At 43.2% G+C, this 15,105-nt stretch overlaps 1 protein-coding gene across 2 annotated transcripts in view; it reads left to right on the top strand.

Annotated features, from left to right (window-relative positions):
• Positions 1-15,105, top strand: part of dock1 (dedicator of cytokinesis 1) — a 537,727-nt gene that overhangs the window by 178,285 nt on the left and 344,337 nt on the right. For both annotated transcript variants that reach the window (XM_061907548.1, XM_061907547.1), the window contains exons 25-27: positions 5,642-5,748; positions 7,685-7,812; positions 12,461-12,556. In XM_061907548.1, the coding sequence (XP_061763532.1) occupies positions 5,642-5,748; positions 7,685-7,812; positions 12,461-12,556 (331 nt within the window). The remainder of the gene's footprint in view (positions 1-5,641; positions 5,749-7,684; positions 7,813-12,460; positions 12,557-15,105) is intronic.

Raw genomic sequence — 15,105 nt, 5'->3', positions numbered from 1 at the left:
TTAGCACCGCCGGTAAATAGCACGTTGGCATCGATTAGCGTAGCATGTTAGCATCGATTAGCTGGTAGTCAACATCAACAAAACTCACCTTTGTGATTTAGTTGACTTTATAGTTGCGAATGCATCTGCAGGTTATCCATACATCTCTGTGCCATGTCTGCTTTAGCACCGCCGGTAAATAGTATGTTAGCGTCGATTAACGTAGCATGTTAGCGTCGATTAGCTGGCAGTCAACATCAACAAAACTCACCTTTGTGATTTTGTTGACTTTATAGTTGCAAATGCATCTGCAGGTTATCCATACATCTCTGTGCCATGTCTGCTTTAGCACCGCCGGTAAATAGCATGTTAGCGTCGATTAGCATAGCATGTTAGCGTCGATTAGCTGGCAGTCACGCCGCAACCAAATATGTCTGATTAGCACATAAGTCGACATCAACAAAACTCACCTTTGTGATTCCGTTGAATTTATCGTTGCAAACGCATCTGCAGGTTATCCATACATCTCTGTGCCATGTTTGCTTTAGCACCGCCGGTAAATAGCATGTTGGCATCGATTAGCGTAGCATGTTAGCATCGATTAGCTGGCAGTCAACATCAACAAAACTCACCTTTTTGATTTAGTTGACTTTATAGTTGCAAATGCATCTGCAGGTTATCCATACATCTCTGTGCCATGTCTGCTTTAGCACCGCCGGTAAATAGCATGTTAACGTCGATTAGCGTAGCATGTTAGTGTCGATTAGCTGGCAGTCATACCGCAACCAAATATGTCTGATTAGCACATAAGTCGACATCAACAAAACTCACCTTTGTGATTCCGTTGAATTTATCGTTGCAAATGCATCTGCAGGTTATCCATACATCTCTGTGCCATGTCTGTCATCGCCGGTCAAATGTGGAGACACTCTGGCACATTCAACGGGGGTCTGGCGGTAGACACTTTGGCATCTTCGGGCCAGTGGTGCAACTTGAATCCCTCCCTGTTAGTGTTGTTACACCCTCCGACAACACACCGACGAGGCATGATGTCTCCAAAGTTACAAAAAATAGTTGAAAAAACTGAAAATAACAGAGCTGAGACCCGGTGTTTGTAATGTGTTGAAAATGAAAATGGCGGCTGTATCACGTTCTGACATCATCGCAAAAAGAGCGATGAACGGAAAGGCGTTTATTTTGCCAAAATTCACCCATTTAGAGTTCGGGAATCGGTTAAAAAAACCATACGGTCTTTTTTCTGCAACATCAAGGTATATATTGACACTTACGTAGGTCTGCTGATAATGTTCCCCTTTAAACAAGTTGAAAAACTTATTCGGGTGTCACCATTTAGTGGTCAATTGTACGGAATATGTACTGTACTGTGCAATCTACTAATAAAAGTATCAATCAATTAATACCAAGTAATTACGACACATTTTACAGATGTCCATTCGGCAAATGTATTTGTAAAGTTACGCAGCAATATTTTCATCGGGAGTCGGCACAGATTGTTGGTATTACCCTGCTAAAATGTCTACTTTGACCGCATGGACCACCATCGAAATAATGATATATAATAAAATATATCGCTTTGAGGGCAAGTCAAGGCCGACAGTAAAAGGAGCCTAAATGCATTTTAAATTAATTTACATTTTATGGAAGGTGCTTTATGTTTATTCAGTCAAAAGGGGAGTATTTACTTTATTTGCATGATAAGAAAATTGATATATTGAATGCTTAGAGTAATTATATAAAGTGAGTGAATTATATTTATATAGCACTTTTCTCTAGTGACTCAAAGCGCTTTACATAGTGAACCCCAATATCTAAGTTACATTTAAACCAGTGTGGGTGGCACTGGGAGCAGGTGGGTAAAGTGTCTTGCCCAAGGACACAGCGGCAGTGACTAGGATGGCGGAAGCGGGAATCGAACCTGCAACCCTCAAGTTGCTGGCACGGCCACTCTACCAACCGAGCTATGCCGCCCCACTTTAATTGTAATTATTACATTTGTCAAAGTGATTTGATGACGTCACTGTTTTAAGTGCATATATGGCGGAAGGATCTGGGTGGTAAGGGGTTTTTTGGACGCAAGGTGTTATGGGTAATTGCTGTCAGGTGCGGTGGAATCGAGCCACACAGTTTTTTGGACCTCACTCATACTTTTTCTAACTAGTACTGCAACAAACTCTTTATTTTGTCATTCATTTGTTCCCACATCGTGACTGTTTTATGTTTTGAATTATTAAGATCACAAGTAAATCATACAAACCGAGAAGAACGTCTGGAGTTTTGTTTTGTTGTTGCCGCAGCAATCGGAGTGAATGTGATAGTAGAGGAGCGTCAAGATCAAGGCTACTTTAGGTTAAGCAAATAGAACTAGATGTTTCAATCCCTTTGGTAAGTAGGAACAGTCTTGACGGTAGCATTCGGTATGGGGTGGTGAAAAGCAGGGTAAGTATGTCATTGGGGTCTTCGGGTGGGCACCCTACTTCATCGACGTTTCGTTGATTTGAAGCCCACGACGTCTCCAGAGGGCTCAACGGTGTGCCTAGCGTCCCAGGTACACCACCCTCCATGCCATACCCTCCACACCCTGTTGGACAATGCATGGCAGGGTCGTCCTTTTCCCTGAGTCAGGCCTCAACCTGACCGCATACCATTGTCTCTTATTTTACCGCCCGGTTGGGGTCCTTGCGGTTAATCCAGAGCCAGTTGACATGGACTTGATAGTCTGTTGGAGGGAGCGTCCCTTCACCCCCATTTTCCTCAACAGACTGATGGTAGACGTGCTAATAAATCCCCTGCATCCCACCTCTACTGGGAACATGTTGGTCTTCCAGCCGTTCTGGGATGCTTCAACTGCCAGGTCAGAATATTTGTTTCTCTTCCTCTCGTAAGCCTCTTCAACCCTTTCTTCCCATGGTGCTGTCAGCTCCACGACATAAGCCAGCTTTGCTGATGGAGACCACAGGACCATGTCTGGCTGGAGTGTTGTAGCCATTATTTCTATCTTGCCGATTATATTGTACCGTATGTCCCGGCAAGAAATCTGCGTTCAAAAGACTCCGGCTTATTAGTGATTCCTAGAGCTCAAAAAAAGTCTGCGGGCTATAGAGCGTTTTCCGTTCGGGCTCCAGTACTCTGGAATGCCCTCCCGGTAACAGTTCGAGATGCTACCTCAGTAGAAGCATTTAAGTCTCATCTTAAAACTCATCTGTATACTCTAGCCTTTAAATAGACCTCCTTTTTAGACCAGTTGATCTGCCGCTTCTTTTCTTTCTCCTATGTCCCCCCCTCCCTTGTGGAGGGGGTCCGGTCCGATGACCATGGATGAAGTACTGACTGTCCAGAGTCGAGACCCAGGATGGACCGCTCGTCGGGACCCAGGATGGACCGCTCGCCTGTATCGGTTGGGGACATCTCTACGCTGCTGATCCGCTTGAGATGGTTTCCTGTGGACGGGACTCTCACTGCTGTCTTGGAGCCACTATGGATTGAACTTTCACAGTATCATGTTAGACCCGCTCGACATCCATTGCTTTCGGTCCCCTAGAGGGGGGGGGTTGCCCACATCTGAGGTCCTCTCCAAGGTTTCTCATAGTCAGTATTGTCACTGGCGTCCCACTGAATGTGAATTCTCCCTGCCCACTGGGTGTGAGTTTTCCTTGCCCTTTTGTGGGTTCTTCCGAGGATGTTGTAGTCGTAATGATTTGTGCAGTCCTTTGAGACATTTGTGATTTGGGGCTATATAAATAAACATTGATTGATTGATTGATTGATAGTGTCTCAAAGGGCTGCACAAACCACTACGACATCCTCGGTAGGCCCACATAAGGGCAAGGAAAACTCACACCCAGTGGGACGTCGGTGACAATGATGACTATGAGAACATGATACTGTGAAAGATCAATCCATAATGGATCCAACACAGTCGCGAGAGTCCAGTCCAAAGCGGATCCAACACAGCAGCGAGAGTCCCGTTCACAGCGGAGCCAGCAGGAAACCATCCCAAGAGGAGGCTGATCAGCAGCGCAGAGATGTCCCCAGCCGATACACAGTCGAGCAGTACATGGCCACCGGATCGGACCGGACTCCCTCCACAAAGGAGAGTGGGACATAGAAGAAAAAGAAAAGAAACGGCAGATCAACTGGTCTAAAAAGGGAGTCTATTTAAAGGCTAGAGCATACAAATGAGTTTTAAGGTGAGACGTAAATGCTTCTACTGAGGTAGGATCTCGAACTGTTACCGGGAGGGCATTCCAGAGTACTGGAGCCCGAAATGAAAAAGCTCTACAGCCCGCAGACTTTTTTTGGGCTTTGGGGATCACTAATAAGCCGGAGTCCTTTGAAGGCAGATTTCTTGCCGGGACGTATGGTACAATACAATCGGCAAGATAGGATGGAGCTAGACCGTGTAGTATTTTATACGTAAGTAGTAAAACCTTAAAGTCACATCTTAAGTGCACAGGAAGCCAGTGCAGGTGAGCCAGTATAGGTATATATGTATATATATATGTATATAAAGGTATATACAGTATAGGTATATATGTATGTATATATGTATATAAAGGTATATACAGTATAGGTATATATGTATGTATATATGTATATAAAGGTATATACAGTACAGGCGTAATGTGATCAAACTTTCTTGTTCTTGTCAAAAGTCTAGCAGCCGCATTTTGTACCAACTGTAATCTTTTAATGCTAGACATGGGGAGACCCGAAAATAATACGTTACAGTAGTCGAAGCGAGACGTAACAAACGCATGGATAATGATCTCAGCGTCTTTAGTGGACAGAATGGAGCGAATTTTAGCGATATTGCGGAGATGAAAGAAGGCCGTTTTAGTAACGCTTTTAATGTGTGCCTCAAAGGAGAGAGTTGGGTCGAAGATAATACCCAGATTCTTTACCGTGTCGCCTTGTTTAATTGTTTGGTTGTCAAATATTAGAGTTGTATTATTAAATAGAGTTCGGTGTCTAGCAGGACCGATAATCAGCATTTCCGTTTTTTTGGCGTTGTATTTTTTAAGGGATCTGGATTGAGCTGTTATGTGGCCATTGGCTTTAGGTTTAGTTATTTTGCGCGTGCAGAAGGTTATATAGTGGTCGCTAAGACCACAGATCATGACCCCACTATTTTTAATATTATGCCGGTCCGATGTGAGGATGAGATCTATGGTTGACTGGGCGGAAACACACACCCGTGTGGGGAGTGTTATTAGCTGGGAAAGAGCATGAAAAGTACTTCTTCTTAAGAGTGTATTGATCAACTCCGTCACTTTAAAAAATATGTCTCGATGATGTCTGGCCTGTATATTCTCTTGTAAACCTTTCCGATATTATGTGAAGTTATTGAATGCCTCACCCAGCCCCCAAGTAAAACCTGAAGTGGTCTCATGGTTGCAACCCGGCAATGCTCAGAGAACCACAAATGGCTATTTTTGCTGCACTTCCAAGGACCTAAAGGTCACTTTGCTGCTCCAGCAGTAACAAGACAATCAGTTTGATAGGTTAGCTAGCAACCTTATTGATCCCCGAGTAAACTCCGGCTTGGTCGGTTACCACCTTACTGAGCATCTGGATGATTGCTTGTCGAGCGGCGCCTGACCCCTGATGAGGTTGACCTTCTGTTTGTGTCTTACCTCCACAGCAAGCTGTTCACCGAGTTCATCCTGAAGGTTCCTCAGGGTCGCCTGATGAAGCAGAAGCTGGACTGTCTGATAGACATTGTCCACAGCGATCTGTTTACCCATCACGGTGAGAATGCACACACACACACAGGTTATAATTTGGAATGGGGACCAAGTTTTTGATCATGACTTGCGGGGACCACCCTTTCTACAGGTTGTGGAGGCATAAAAAGAAAAGTAAAATGGCGACTGCCCAGTTAGCTCATACACGTTGTCAGGTTCAAACACTGATGACATCCTGTACTTCCGGTACAGGCAAGGCTTTTTTTTTATTAGCGACCAAAAGTTGCAAACTTTATCGTCGATGTTCTCTACTAAATCCTTTCAGCAAAAATATGGCAATATCGCGAAATGATCAAGTATGAAACATAGAATGGACCTGCTATCCCCGTTTGAATAAGAAAATCTCCTTTCAGTAGGCCTTTAAGTGTCATATAAAAAGTGTAAGTTCTATTTAATTGGATTATTACAACACCAACAATGTAGAGGGATGTTCCGGAACCTCTTGTAGTAACACTCTCCTCTAGAGGCACAATTGGGTTACCATGTTCCTTATTTTCTCTGTGAATAATGTCTGTCTTATCTGTGTTGGCCTTGCGATGAGGTGGCGAATTGTCCAGGGTGTACACCGCCTTCCGCCTAACTGTAGCTCAGATAGGCTCCAGCGCCCCCCTGAATGGAATAAGCGGTAGAAAATGGATAGATGGCATAATGTTTAAGTTAAGTGCCGAGGTCATGTGAGATTATCCTCTGTATTGATCACCCCTTGGGAGGTGAGGGGAGCAGTGAGCAGCAGCGGTGGCCACGCCCGTGAATAATCTTTGATGATTTAACCCCCCCAATTCCAACCTTTGATGCTGAGTGCCAAGCAGGGAGGTAATGGGTCCCATTTTTATAGTCTTTGGTACGACACGAGGACTCATTTTGAAGACAAAATGTAAATAACTCTAAAAGGCTGTTGTCCAAATTGTGATTATTCTGCCTTGGCGGAGGTTTGCAGGCAACCAAATGTCTTTCCATTTGCCAAGTGTGATGACCCAGATTGTCCAGTAAATAGCACCCAGATGCAGTTTTTCCAAGCAAGCACTCGGTGTTCTCCGACGCCAGCCTTTTTCTTCCCATAGGTCCATGGTTCTCGCCCGGAAAAGGGTGGAGTGCCATCTCCGGGTTGGGGAGGAGACCCTGCCCCAAGTGGAGGAGTTCAAGTACCTAGGAGTCTTGTTCACGAGTGGGGGAAGAGTGGATCGTTAGATCGGTGCGGCGTCTTCAGTAATGCGGACGTTGTACCGGTCCGTTGTGGTGAAGAAGGAGCTGAGCCGGAAGGCAAAGCTCTCAATTTACCGGTCGATCTACGTTCCCATCCTCACCTATGGTCATGAGCTTTGGGTCATGACCGAAAGGATAAGATCACGGGTACAAGCGGCCCAAATGAGTCTTTCCCTTAGAGATAGGGTGAGAAGCTCTGCCATCCGGGAGGAACTCAAAGTAAAGCCGCTGCTCCTTCACATCGAGAGGAGCCAGATGAGGTGGTTCGGGCATCTGGTCAGGATGCCACCCGAACGCCTCCCTAGCCAACCGGTAGGAGGCCACGGGGAAGACCCAGGACACGTTGGGAAGACTATGTCTCCCGGCTGGCCTGGGAACGCCTCGGGATCCCCCGGGAAGAGCTAGACGAAGTGGCTGGGGAGAGGGAAGTCTGGGATTCCCTGCTTAGGCTGCTGCCCCCGCGACCCGACCTCGGATAAGCGGAAGATGATGGATGGATGGATGGAGGCCGTACCCGGACGCCAATCAGCATATTCATGTATTCTCTTTCACTTCCCTCAGCCTTCGTACCAATTTAAGGCCAAGTCATCCGCGTCAAAGCAAAGAAACCAATTTTTATGTTTTAATAGGCGAACACATTTCCGAGCTTTTTGAGGAATCCATCAGCGAGCGCCGCCCGCCTGTATCCGAACAGCATATGTCGCCGCGTGACTTTTTTTTTTTTTTTCCCCCCGCAGATTGCCGCGAGATCCTCCTGCCGCTGATGACGGAGCAGCTGAAGTTCCACCTGGAGAGGCGAGAGGAGCCCAAGGCTTGCTGCCAGCTGCTCAGCGACATCCTGGAAGTGCTCTACAGGAAAGACGTGGTGAGGAACAAACGGCCGCCTTTAATTGCGCTCCCCGCGGGCCACCCGGAGCACGCTGGGAGTCCCCCTGCTTAAACAAGCAGTTTACTGTATGGTGGCGGCGCTTACTGTAATTACTGTGTGTGGGCTCGGCGAATGGCCTACGCTTGTGCAGCTCCTACAGGAGCAGAGATAATTCAACAGGGTTGTAACCACTGTCAGGATCAAACACTGATGACATCTATTAAACCAGGGGTGCCCATTACGTCGATCGCGAGCTACCAGTCGACCGCGGGGGGTGTGTCAGTCGATCTCCAGCCAGGCTTTTAAAAAAAATAGACCTAAAAATGAGTGATCATCAATCTTCACCAAGACGTCACTTAAATGACATTCACGGTACCGGAGGGTCTTGTGAGATGACGCTGGCTGCTGCAAGATCATTATTATGAAAATATGACCGAGAGGAAGGCGAGAAACACTTTTTATTTCAACAGACTCTTCCGTCAAAACTCTAAAGGCCGACTGCACATTTCCTATCTTCACAATAAAAGCCCTGCTTCATGCTGCCTGCGCTAACTAAATACAGAGTCTCGGAAAACTGGCGTGCACAAGCGATCTCTGGCGTGCACAAGCGATTTCCGAGACTCTTATTTTGTTAGCGCAGGCAGCATGAAGCAGGGCTTTTATTGTGAAGATAGGAAATGTGCAGTCGGCCTTCAGAGTTTTGACGGAAGGGACGGCGCGAAAGTCTGTTGAAATAAAAAGAGTTTCTCGCCTTCCTCTCTGTCATTTTTTCATAATAATGAACTGGCAGCAGCCAGCGTCATCTCACAAGACCCTCGGGTGCCGTGAATGTCAATCAAGCAAGCTACGGAATTTGCCGCCAATGTTTTTCTTGTAAAGTGTATGGAAGCTGGATGAATTAGATGCCAAAAACCAACCACTTTCATGTGGTATTGTACAGAAAGGACAACTTTTTTTCTCCTCCATTTGAAAATGTGGGCGTTATCATCATTACTGTCTGATTCCAATCAATGCAAGTCATCAGAATCAGGTAATACACCAACTTATATTCTTGTCTTTGTGAAAGAAAGACATCTATATGTGTTACACATGCTTGTATTATCATTAAACACATTTAACTTGTTTACAAAAATGTCTCTTTCATAAATAAATAAATACAAATGATATATATAAATGAGGTAGATCCCCTCGAGTTGGTCAATTGAAAAGTAGCTCGCCTGCAGAAAAAGTGTGGGCACCCCTGTATTAAACAGACAAGAAGCAATGAATCATGCAAAGACAGAGTTAAATTCATCTCAATTGAGGAGACATGTTTTTAGTTAAAGATCCAAACTACTTTTTAAAAGTCCAGCCCACGTGCTTCCTCTATCTATTTGGGAGGTCCCTGGTTTAGGGCTGGGCGATATGGGCGATACACTATATATATATATATATATATATATATATATATATATATATATATATATATATATATATATATATATATATATATATATATATACAAATATATATATATATATATATATATATATATATATATATATATATATATATATATATATATATATATATATATATATATATATATATATATATATATATATATATATATATATATATATATATATATATATATATATATATATATATATATATATATATATATATATATATATATATATATTTATATATAGATATAGATTTATATATAGATTTTTTGCCTAGCCCTTAAATGAACACTTGATGCATGTAATCACAGCAGTATGATGATTCTATGTGTCTACATGAAAACATTTTTCTACTTATTGTCTGTATAGCTCGGTTGGTAGAGTGGCCGTGCCAGCAACTTGAGGGTTGCAGGTTCGATCCCCGCTTACGCCATCCTAGTCACTGCTGTTGTGTCCTTGGGCAAGACACTTTACCCACCTGCTCCCAGTGCCACCCACACTGGTTTAAATGTAACTTAGATATTGGGTTTTACTATGTAAAGCGCTTTGAGTCACTAGAGAAAAGCGCTATATAAATATAATTCACTTCACTTCATACTGCATTAATATATGCTACTTTTAAACTTTCATGCAGAGAGGGAAATCACAACTAAAAGTGTATTTATTAAACAGTTATTAAGCAGTGGCACAAACAAACATGTCATTTCCAAAACAGAAAGATTGTCAGAGACATTTTCAAACAAGCTATTAGTGCACTTTTGTGCATGATGTCACTAAGATGACATATCAAAACAACACTAAATTAAAGTGCAGTTTGTGTACAGAACGACACTACAATAGTTTAAAAGAAATAAAGTGCACTTTTGTACATGATGTCACACAAGATATTTCAATAACTGTCAAATAAAAACGAGCTGCATAATAGGAAATCAAATAGTGTTCGTCCTTCGCTGTGTGGTAGGTTACTACGGACGTTATTAAATTATGTTGTTGACTATTTTTTTCATCTGGTGTTGATGTGGAAATGTTTGTCTCGGAATTTGGATGATGCACTCTTCATTCTCTAAAGCAGGGGTCACCAACCTTTTTGAAACCAAGCGCTACGTTTTGGGTACTGATTAATGCCAAGGGCTACCAGTTTGATACACACTTAAATAAATTGCCAGAAATAGTCCATTTGCTCAATTTACCTTTAATAAATAAATCTATATATATTTAAAAAAAGGGTATTTCTGTCTGTCATTCTGTCATACATTTTTTTTCCTTTTACGGAAGGTTTTTTGTAGAGAATAAATGATGAAAAAAAACACTTAATTGAATGGTTTAAAAGAGGAGAAAACACGAAAAAAAATTAAAATTACATTTTGAAACATAGTTTATCTTCAATTTCGACTCTTTAAAATTCAAAATTCAACCGAAAAAAATGAATAGAAAAACTAGCGAATTTTAATCTTTTTGAAAAAATAAAAAAAGAATTTATGGAACATCATTACTGATGTTCATTACTTTTTGCACTAGAGTCTCTAAAGAAAAGCGCTATATCAATACAATTGACTTCACTTCATGCATTTTAATCCATCCAATCCGGTTTCTACCGCACCTGTTCAAGAAGATGTATATAAAACATTCTCAGATACTGGGTTTCACTATGTAAAAGCGCTGTGAGTCTCTAAAGAAAAGCGCTATATAAATACAATTCACGCATTTTAATCCATCCATCCAGTTTCTACCGCACCTGTTCAAGAAGATGTATATAAAACATTCTCAGATACTGGGTTTCGCTATGTAAAAGCGCTGTGAGTCTCTAAAGAAAAGCGCTATATCAATACAATTCACGCATTTTAATCCATCCATCCGGTTTCTACCGCACCTGTTCAAGAAGATGTATCAATGGTAAGAGGCATTTTCTTTATTATAGGTTAGGTCCAGAATAACAATGCTATTAAAACGAATAAGAGACTCATTATACTCTAAAAATGTTGGTCTTACTGAATTGTGAATTATATTTTATATAGCGCTTTTCTCTAGTGACTCAAAGCGCTTTACATAGTGACACCCAATATCTAAGTTACATTTAAACCAGTGTGGGTGGCACTGGGAGCAGGTGGGTAAAGTGTCTTGCCCAAGGACACAACGGCAGTGACCAGGATGGCGGAAGCGGGAATCGAACCTGCAACCCTCAAGTTGCTGGCACGGCCACTCTACCAACCGAGCTGTACCGCCGCATTTTGTTGTATTCAGTGTTAAAAAAATATATAGCAGGTGGGTAAAGTGTCTTGCCCAAGGACACAACGGCAGTGACCAGGATGGCGGAAGCGGGAATCGAACCTGCAACCCTCAAGTTGCTGGCACGGCCACTCTACCAACCGAGCTATACCGCCGCATTTTGTTGTATTCAGTGTTAAAAAAATATATAGCAGGTGGGTAAAGTGTCTTGCCCAAGGACACAACGGCAGTGACCAGGATGGCGGAAGCGGGAATCGAACCTGCAACCCTCAAGTTGCTGGCACGGCCACTCTACCAACCGAGCTATACCGCCGCATTTTGTTGTATTCAGTGTTAAAAAAATACATAGCAGGTGGGTAAAGTGTCTTGCCCAAGGACACAACGGCAGTGACCAGGATGGCGGAAGCGGGAATCGTACCTGCAACCCTCAAGTTGCTGGCACGGCCACTCTACCAACCGAGCTGTACCGCCGCATTTTGTTGTATTCAGTGTTAAAAAAATATATAGCAGGTGGGTAAAGTGTCTTGCCCAAGGACACAACGGCAGTGACCAGGATGGTGGAAGCGGGAATCGAACCTGCAACCCTCAAGTTGCTGGCACGGCCACTCTACCAACCGAGCTATGCTGCCGCATTTTGTTGTATTCAGTGTTAAAAAAAAATATACGGCTCTCACTGAAGTATGTTTTAAAATATTTGCCTTTCATGGCTCTCTCTGCCAAAAAAGGTTCCCGACCCCTGATCTGGGGGGGTCGGCGATTGTGCAGCTGAGCCGCATCAGAGTCGCCAAAGAGCCGACCGCTGCTGTAGTGTAATGCCCGCAGCTAAAAGCAACTGCGTATAACATAGTCAGGATTTGTCATGGATGCAAAGGATTCTGGGTATCTGTTATGTTGCGTTTATGTTGCGTTACCATTTTAGGTGTTTCATACCTCGGCAACTGCCATGTAAAGTGTCCTGTATATTTGTGCAGGGTCCCACCCAGTGGCACGTGCAGATCATCATGGAGAAGCTGCTGAGGACGGTGAACAGGACGGTCATCTCCATGGGCCGAGACTCTCCTCACATAGTAAGTCGGCCTCTCTCTCTCTCTCTCTCCCGTCCTTCTTCCCAAACACACACAATCTCCCCCATTAGTCACTTTCTGAACGATATCATTAGGGGGCAAAGTCTTGCTTTCACACTCGGTTTGAGTGGGTTTCATCCGCCTGTCATGCAGAACCTCGCCGTTTGTGTTTGTGTGCGTCGTCGGATGCCTCACTCATTAGCAGATTTGTGATGCCTGGCAGCAATTTGTGCATCCGTCACGGTGTAAACACGGTGCTCAATTTGCATGACTTTAATCCGCTTTTCCGGGGAGCTCCAAGAAGTAGAGTGGAAGTCGACTTTATGTTTTGATTTGTTGCCTTTTTTTTTTTGAACACGCTACCTTCCCTCACATCCTGTGTTTGTTTATTTGTCGAGCAACTGTCACACAACCGGCTAATACATCCGCACTTTTTGTGTATTATTGTGAGGGCAGCTTTTCTATGACACACTAAAGAACACAACAGTGACAAAAAAAATTTAACATTTTAGGGCAGGGGTGCCCACACTTTTTCTGCAGGCGAGCTACTTTTCAATTGACCAACTCGAGGGGATCTACCTCATTTATATATATCATTTATATTTATTTATTTATGAAAGAGACATTTTTGTAAACAAGTTAAATGTGTTTAATGATAATACAAGCATGTGTAACACATATAGATGTCTTTCTTTCACAAAGACAAGAATATAAGTTGGTGTATTACCTGATTCTGATGACTTGCATTGATTGGAATCAGACAGTAATGATGATAACGCCCACATTTTCAAATGGAGGAGAAAAAAAGTTGTCCTTTCTGTACAATACCACATGAAAGTGGTTGGTTTTTTGGCATCTAATTCATCCAGCTTCCATACACTTTACAAGAAAAACATTGGCGGCAAATTCCGTAGCTTGCTTGATTGACATTCACGGCACCCGAGGGTCTTGTGAGATGACGCTGGCTGCTGCCAGTTCATTATTGTGAAAAAATGACAGAGAGGAAGGCGAGAAACACTTTTTATTTCAACGGACTTTCGCGCCGTCCCTCCCGTCAAAACTCTAAAGGCCGACTGCACATTTCCTATCTTCACAATAAAAGCCCTGCTTCATGCTGCCTGCGCTAACAAAATAAGAGTCTCAGAAAGCTGGCGTGCACAAGTGATGTGCACGCCAGCTTTCTGAGGGATCGCTTGTGCACGCCAGTTTTCCGAGACTCTGTATTTAGATCCCGAGCTTGGGATTGAACCCAGGACTGCAGGACCTTTGTATTGTGAGGCAGACGCACTAACCCCTCTTCCACCGTGAAGCCGAGTTGGGAAATTGTGTTAGATGTAAATATAAACGGAATACAATGATTTGCAAATCCTTTTCAACCCATATTCAGTTGAATGCACTACAAAGACAAGATATTTGATGTTCAAACTCATAAACTTTATTTTTTGGTTGCAAATAATAATGAACTTAGAATTTCATGGCTGCAACACGAGCCAAAGTAGTTGGGAAAGGGCATGTTCACCACTGTGTTACATCACCTTATATTTTAACAACACTCAATAAATGTTTGGGAACTGAGGAAACTAATTGTTGAAGCTTTGAAAGTGGAATTCTTCCCCATTCTTGTTTTATGTAGAGCTTCAGTCGTTCAACAGTCCGGGGTCTCCGCTGTCGTAATTTACGCTTCATAATGCGCCACACATTTTTGATGGGAGACAGGTCTGGACTGCAGGCGGGCAAGGAAACTACACCCACTCTTTTTTTTTTTACGAAGCCACGCTGTTGTAACGCGTGCTGAATGTGGCTTGGGATTGTCTTGCTGTAATAAGCAGGGGCGTCCATGAAAAATACGGCGCTTAGATGGCAGCATATGTTGTTCCAAAACCTGTATGTACCTTTCAGCATTAATGGTGCCTTCACAGATGTGTAAGTTACCCATGCCTTGGGCACTAATGCACCCCCATACCATCACAGATGCTGGCTTTTGAACTTTGCGTCGATAACAGTCTGGATGGTTCGCTTGCCCTTTGGTCCGGATGACACAATGTTGAATATTTCCAAAAACAATTTGAAATGTGGACTCGTCAGACCGCAGAACACTTTTCCATTTTGCATCAGTCCATCTTAGATGATCTCGGGCCCAGAGAAGCCGGCGACGTTTCAGGATGTTGTTGATAAAAGGCTTTTGCTTTGCATAGTAGAGCTTTAACGAGCACTTACAGATGTAGCGACAAATTGTATTTAGTGACGGTGGTTTTCTGAAGTGTTCCTGAGCCCATGTGGTGATATCCTTTAGAGATTGATGTCGGTTTTTGATCCAGTGCCGTCTGAGGGATGGAAGGTCACGGTCATTCAATGTTGGTTTCCGGCCATGCCGCTTACGTGGAGTGATTTCTCCAGATTCTCTGAACCTTTTGATGATATTATGGACCGTAGATGTTGAAATCCCTAAATTTCTTGCAATTGCACTTTGAGAAACGTTGTTCTTAAACTGTTTGACTATTTGCTCACGCAGTTGTGGACAAAGGGGTGTACCTCGCCCCATCCTTTCTTGT

This window comes from Nerophis ophidion, linkage group LG08 (assembly GCF_033978795.1).
Source record: "Nerophis ophidion isolate RoL-2023_Sa linkage group LG08, RoL_Noph_v1.0, whole genome shotgun sequence".
NCBI classification, from domain to species: Eukaryota; Metazoa; Chordata; class Actinopteri; order Syngnathiformes; family Syngnathidae; genus Nerophis; species Nerophis ophidion.
Note: the sequence above shows the minus strand (reverse complement) of the source record. Positions and strands in the feature narration are given on the sequence as shown.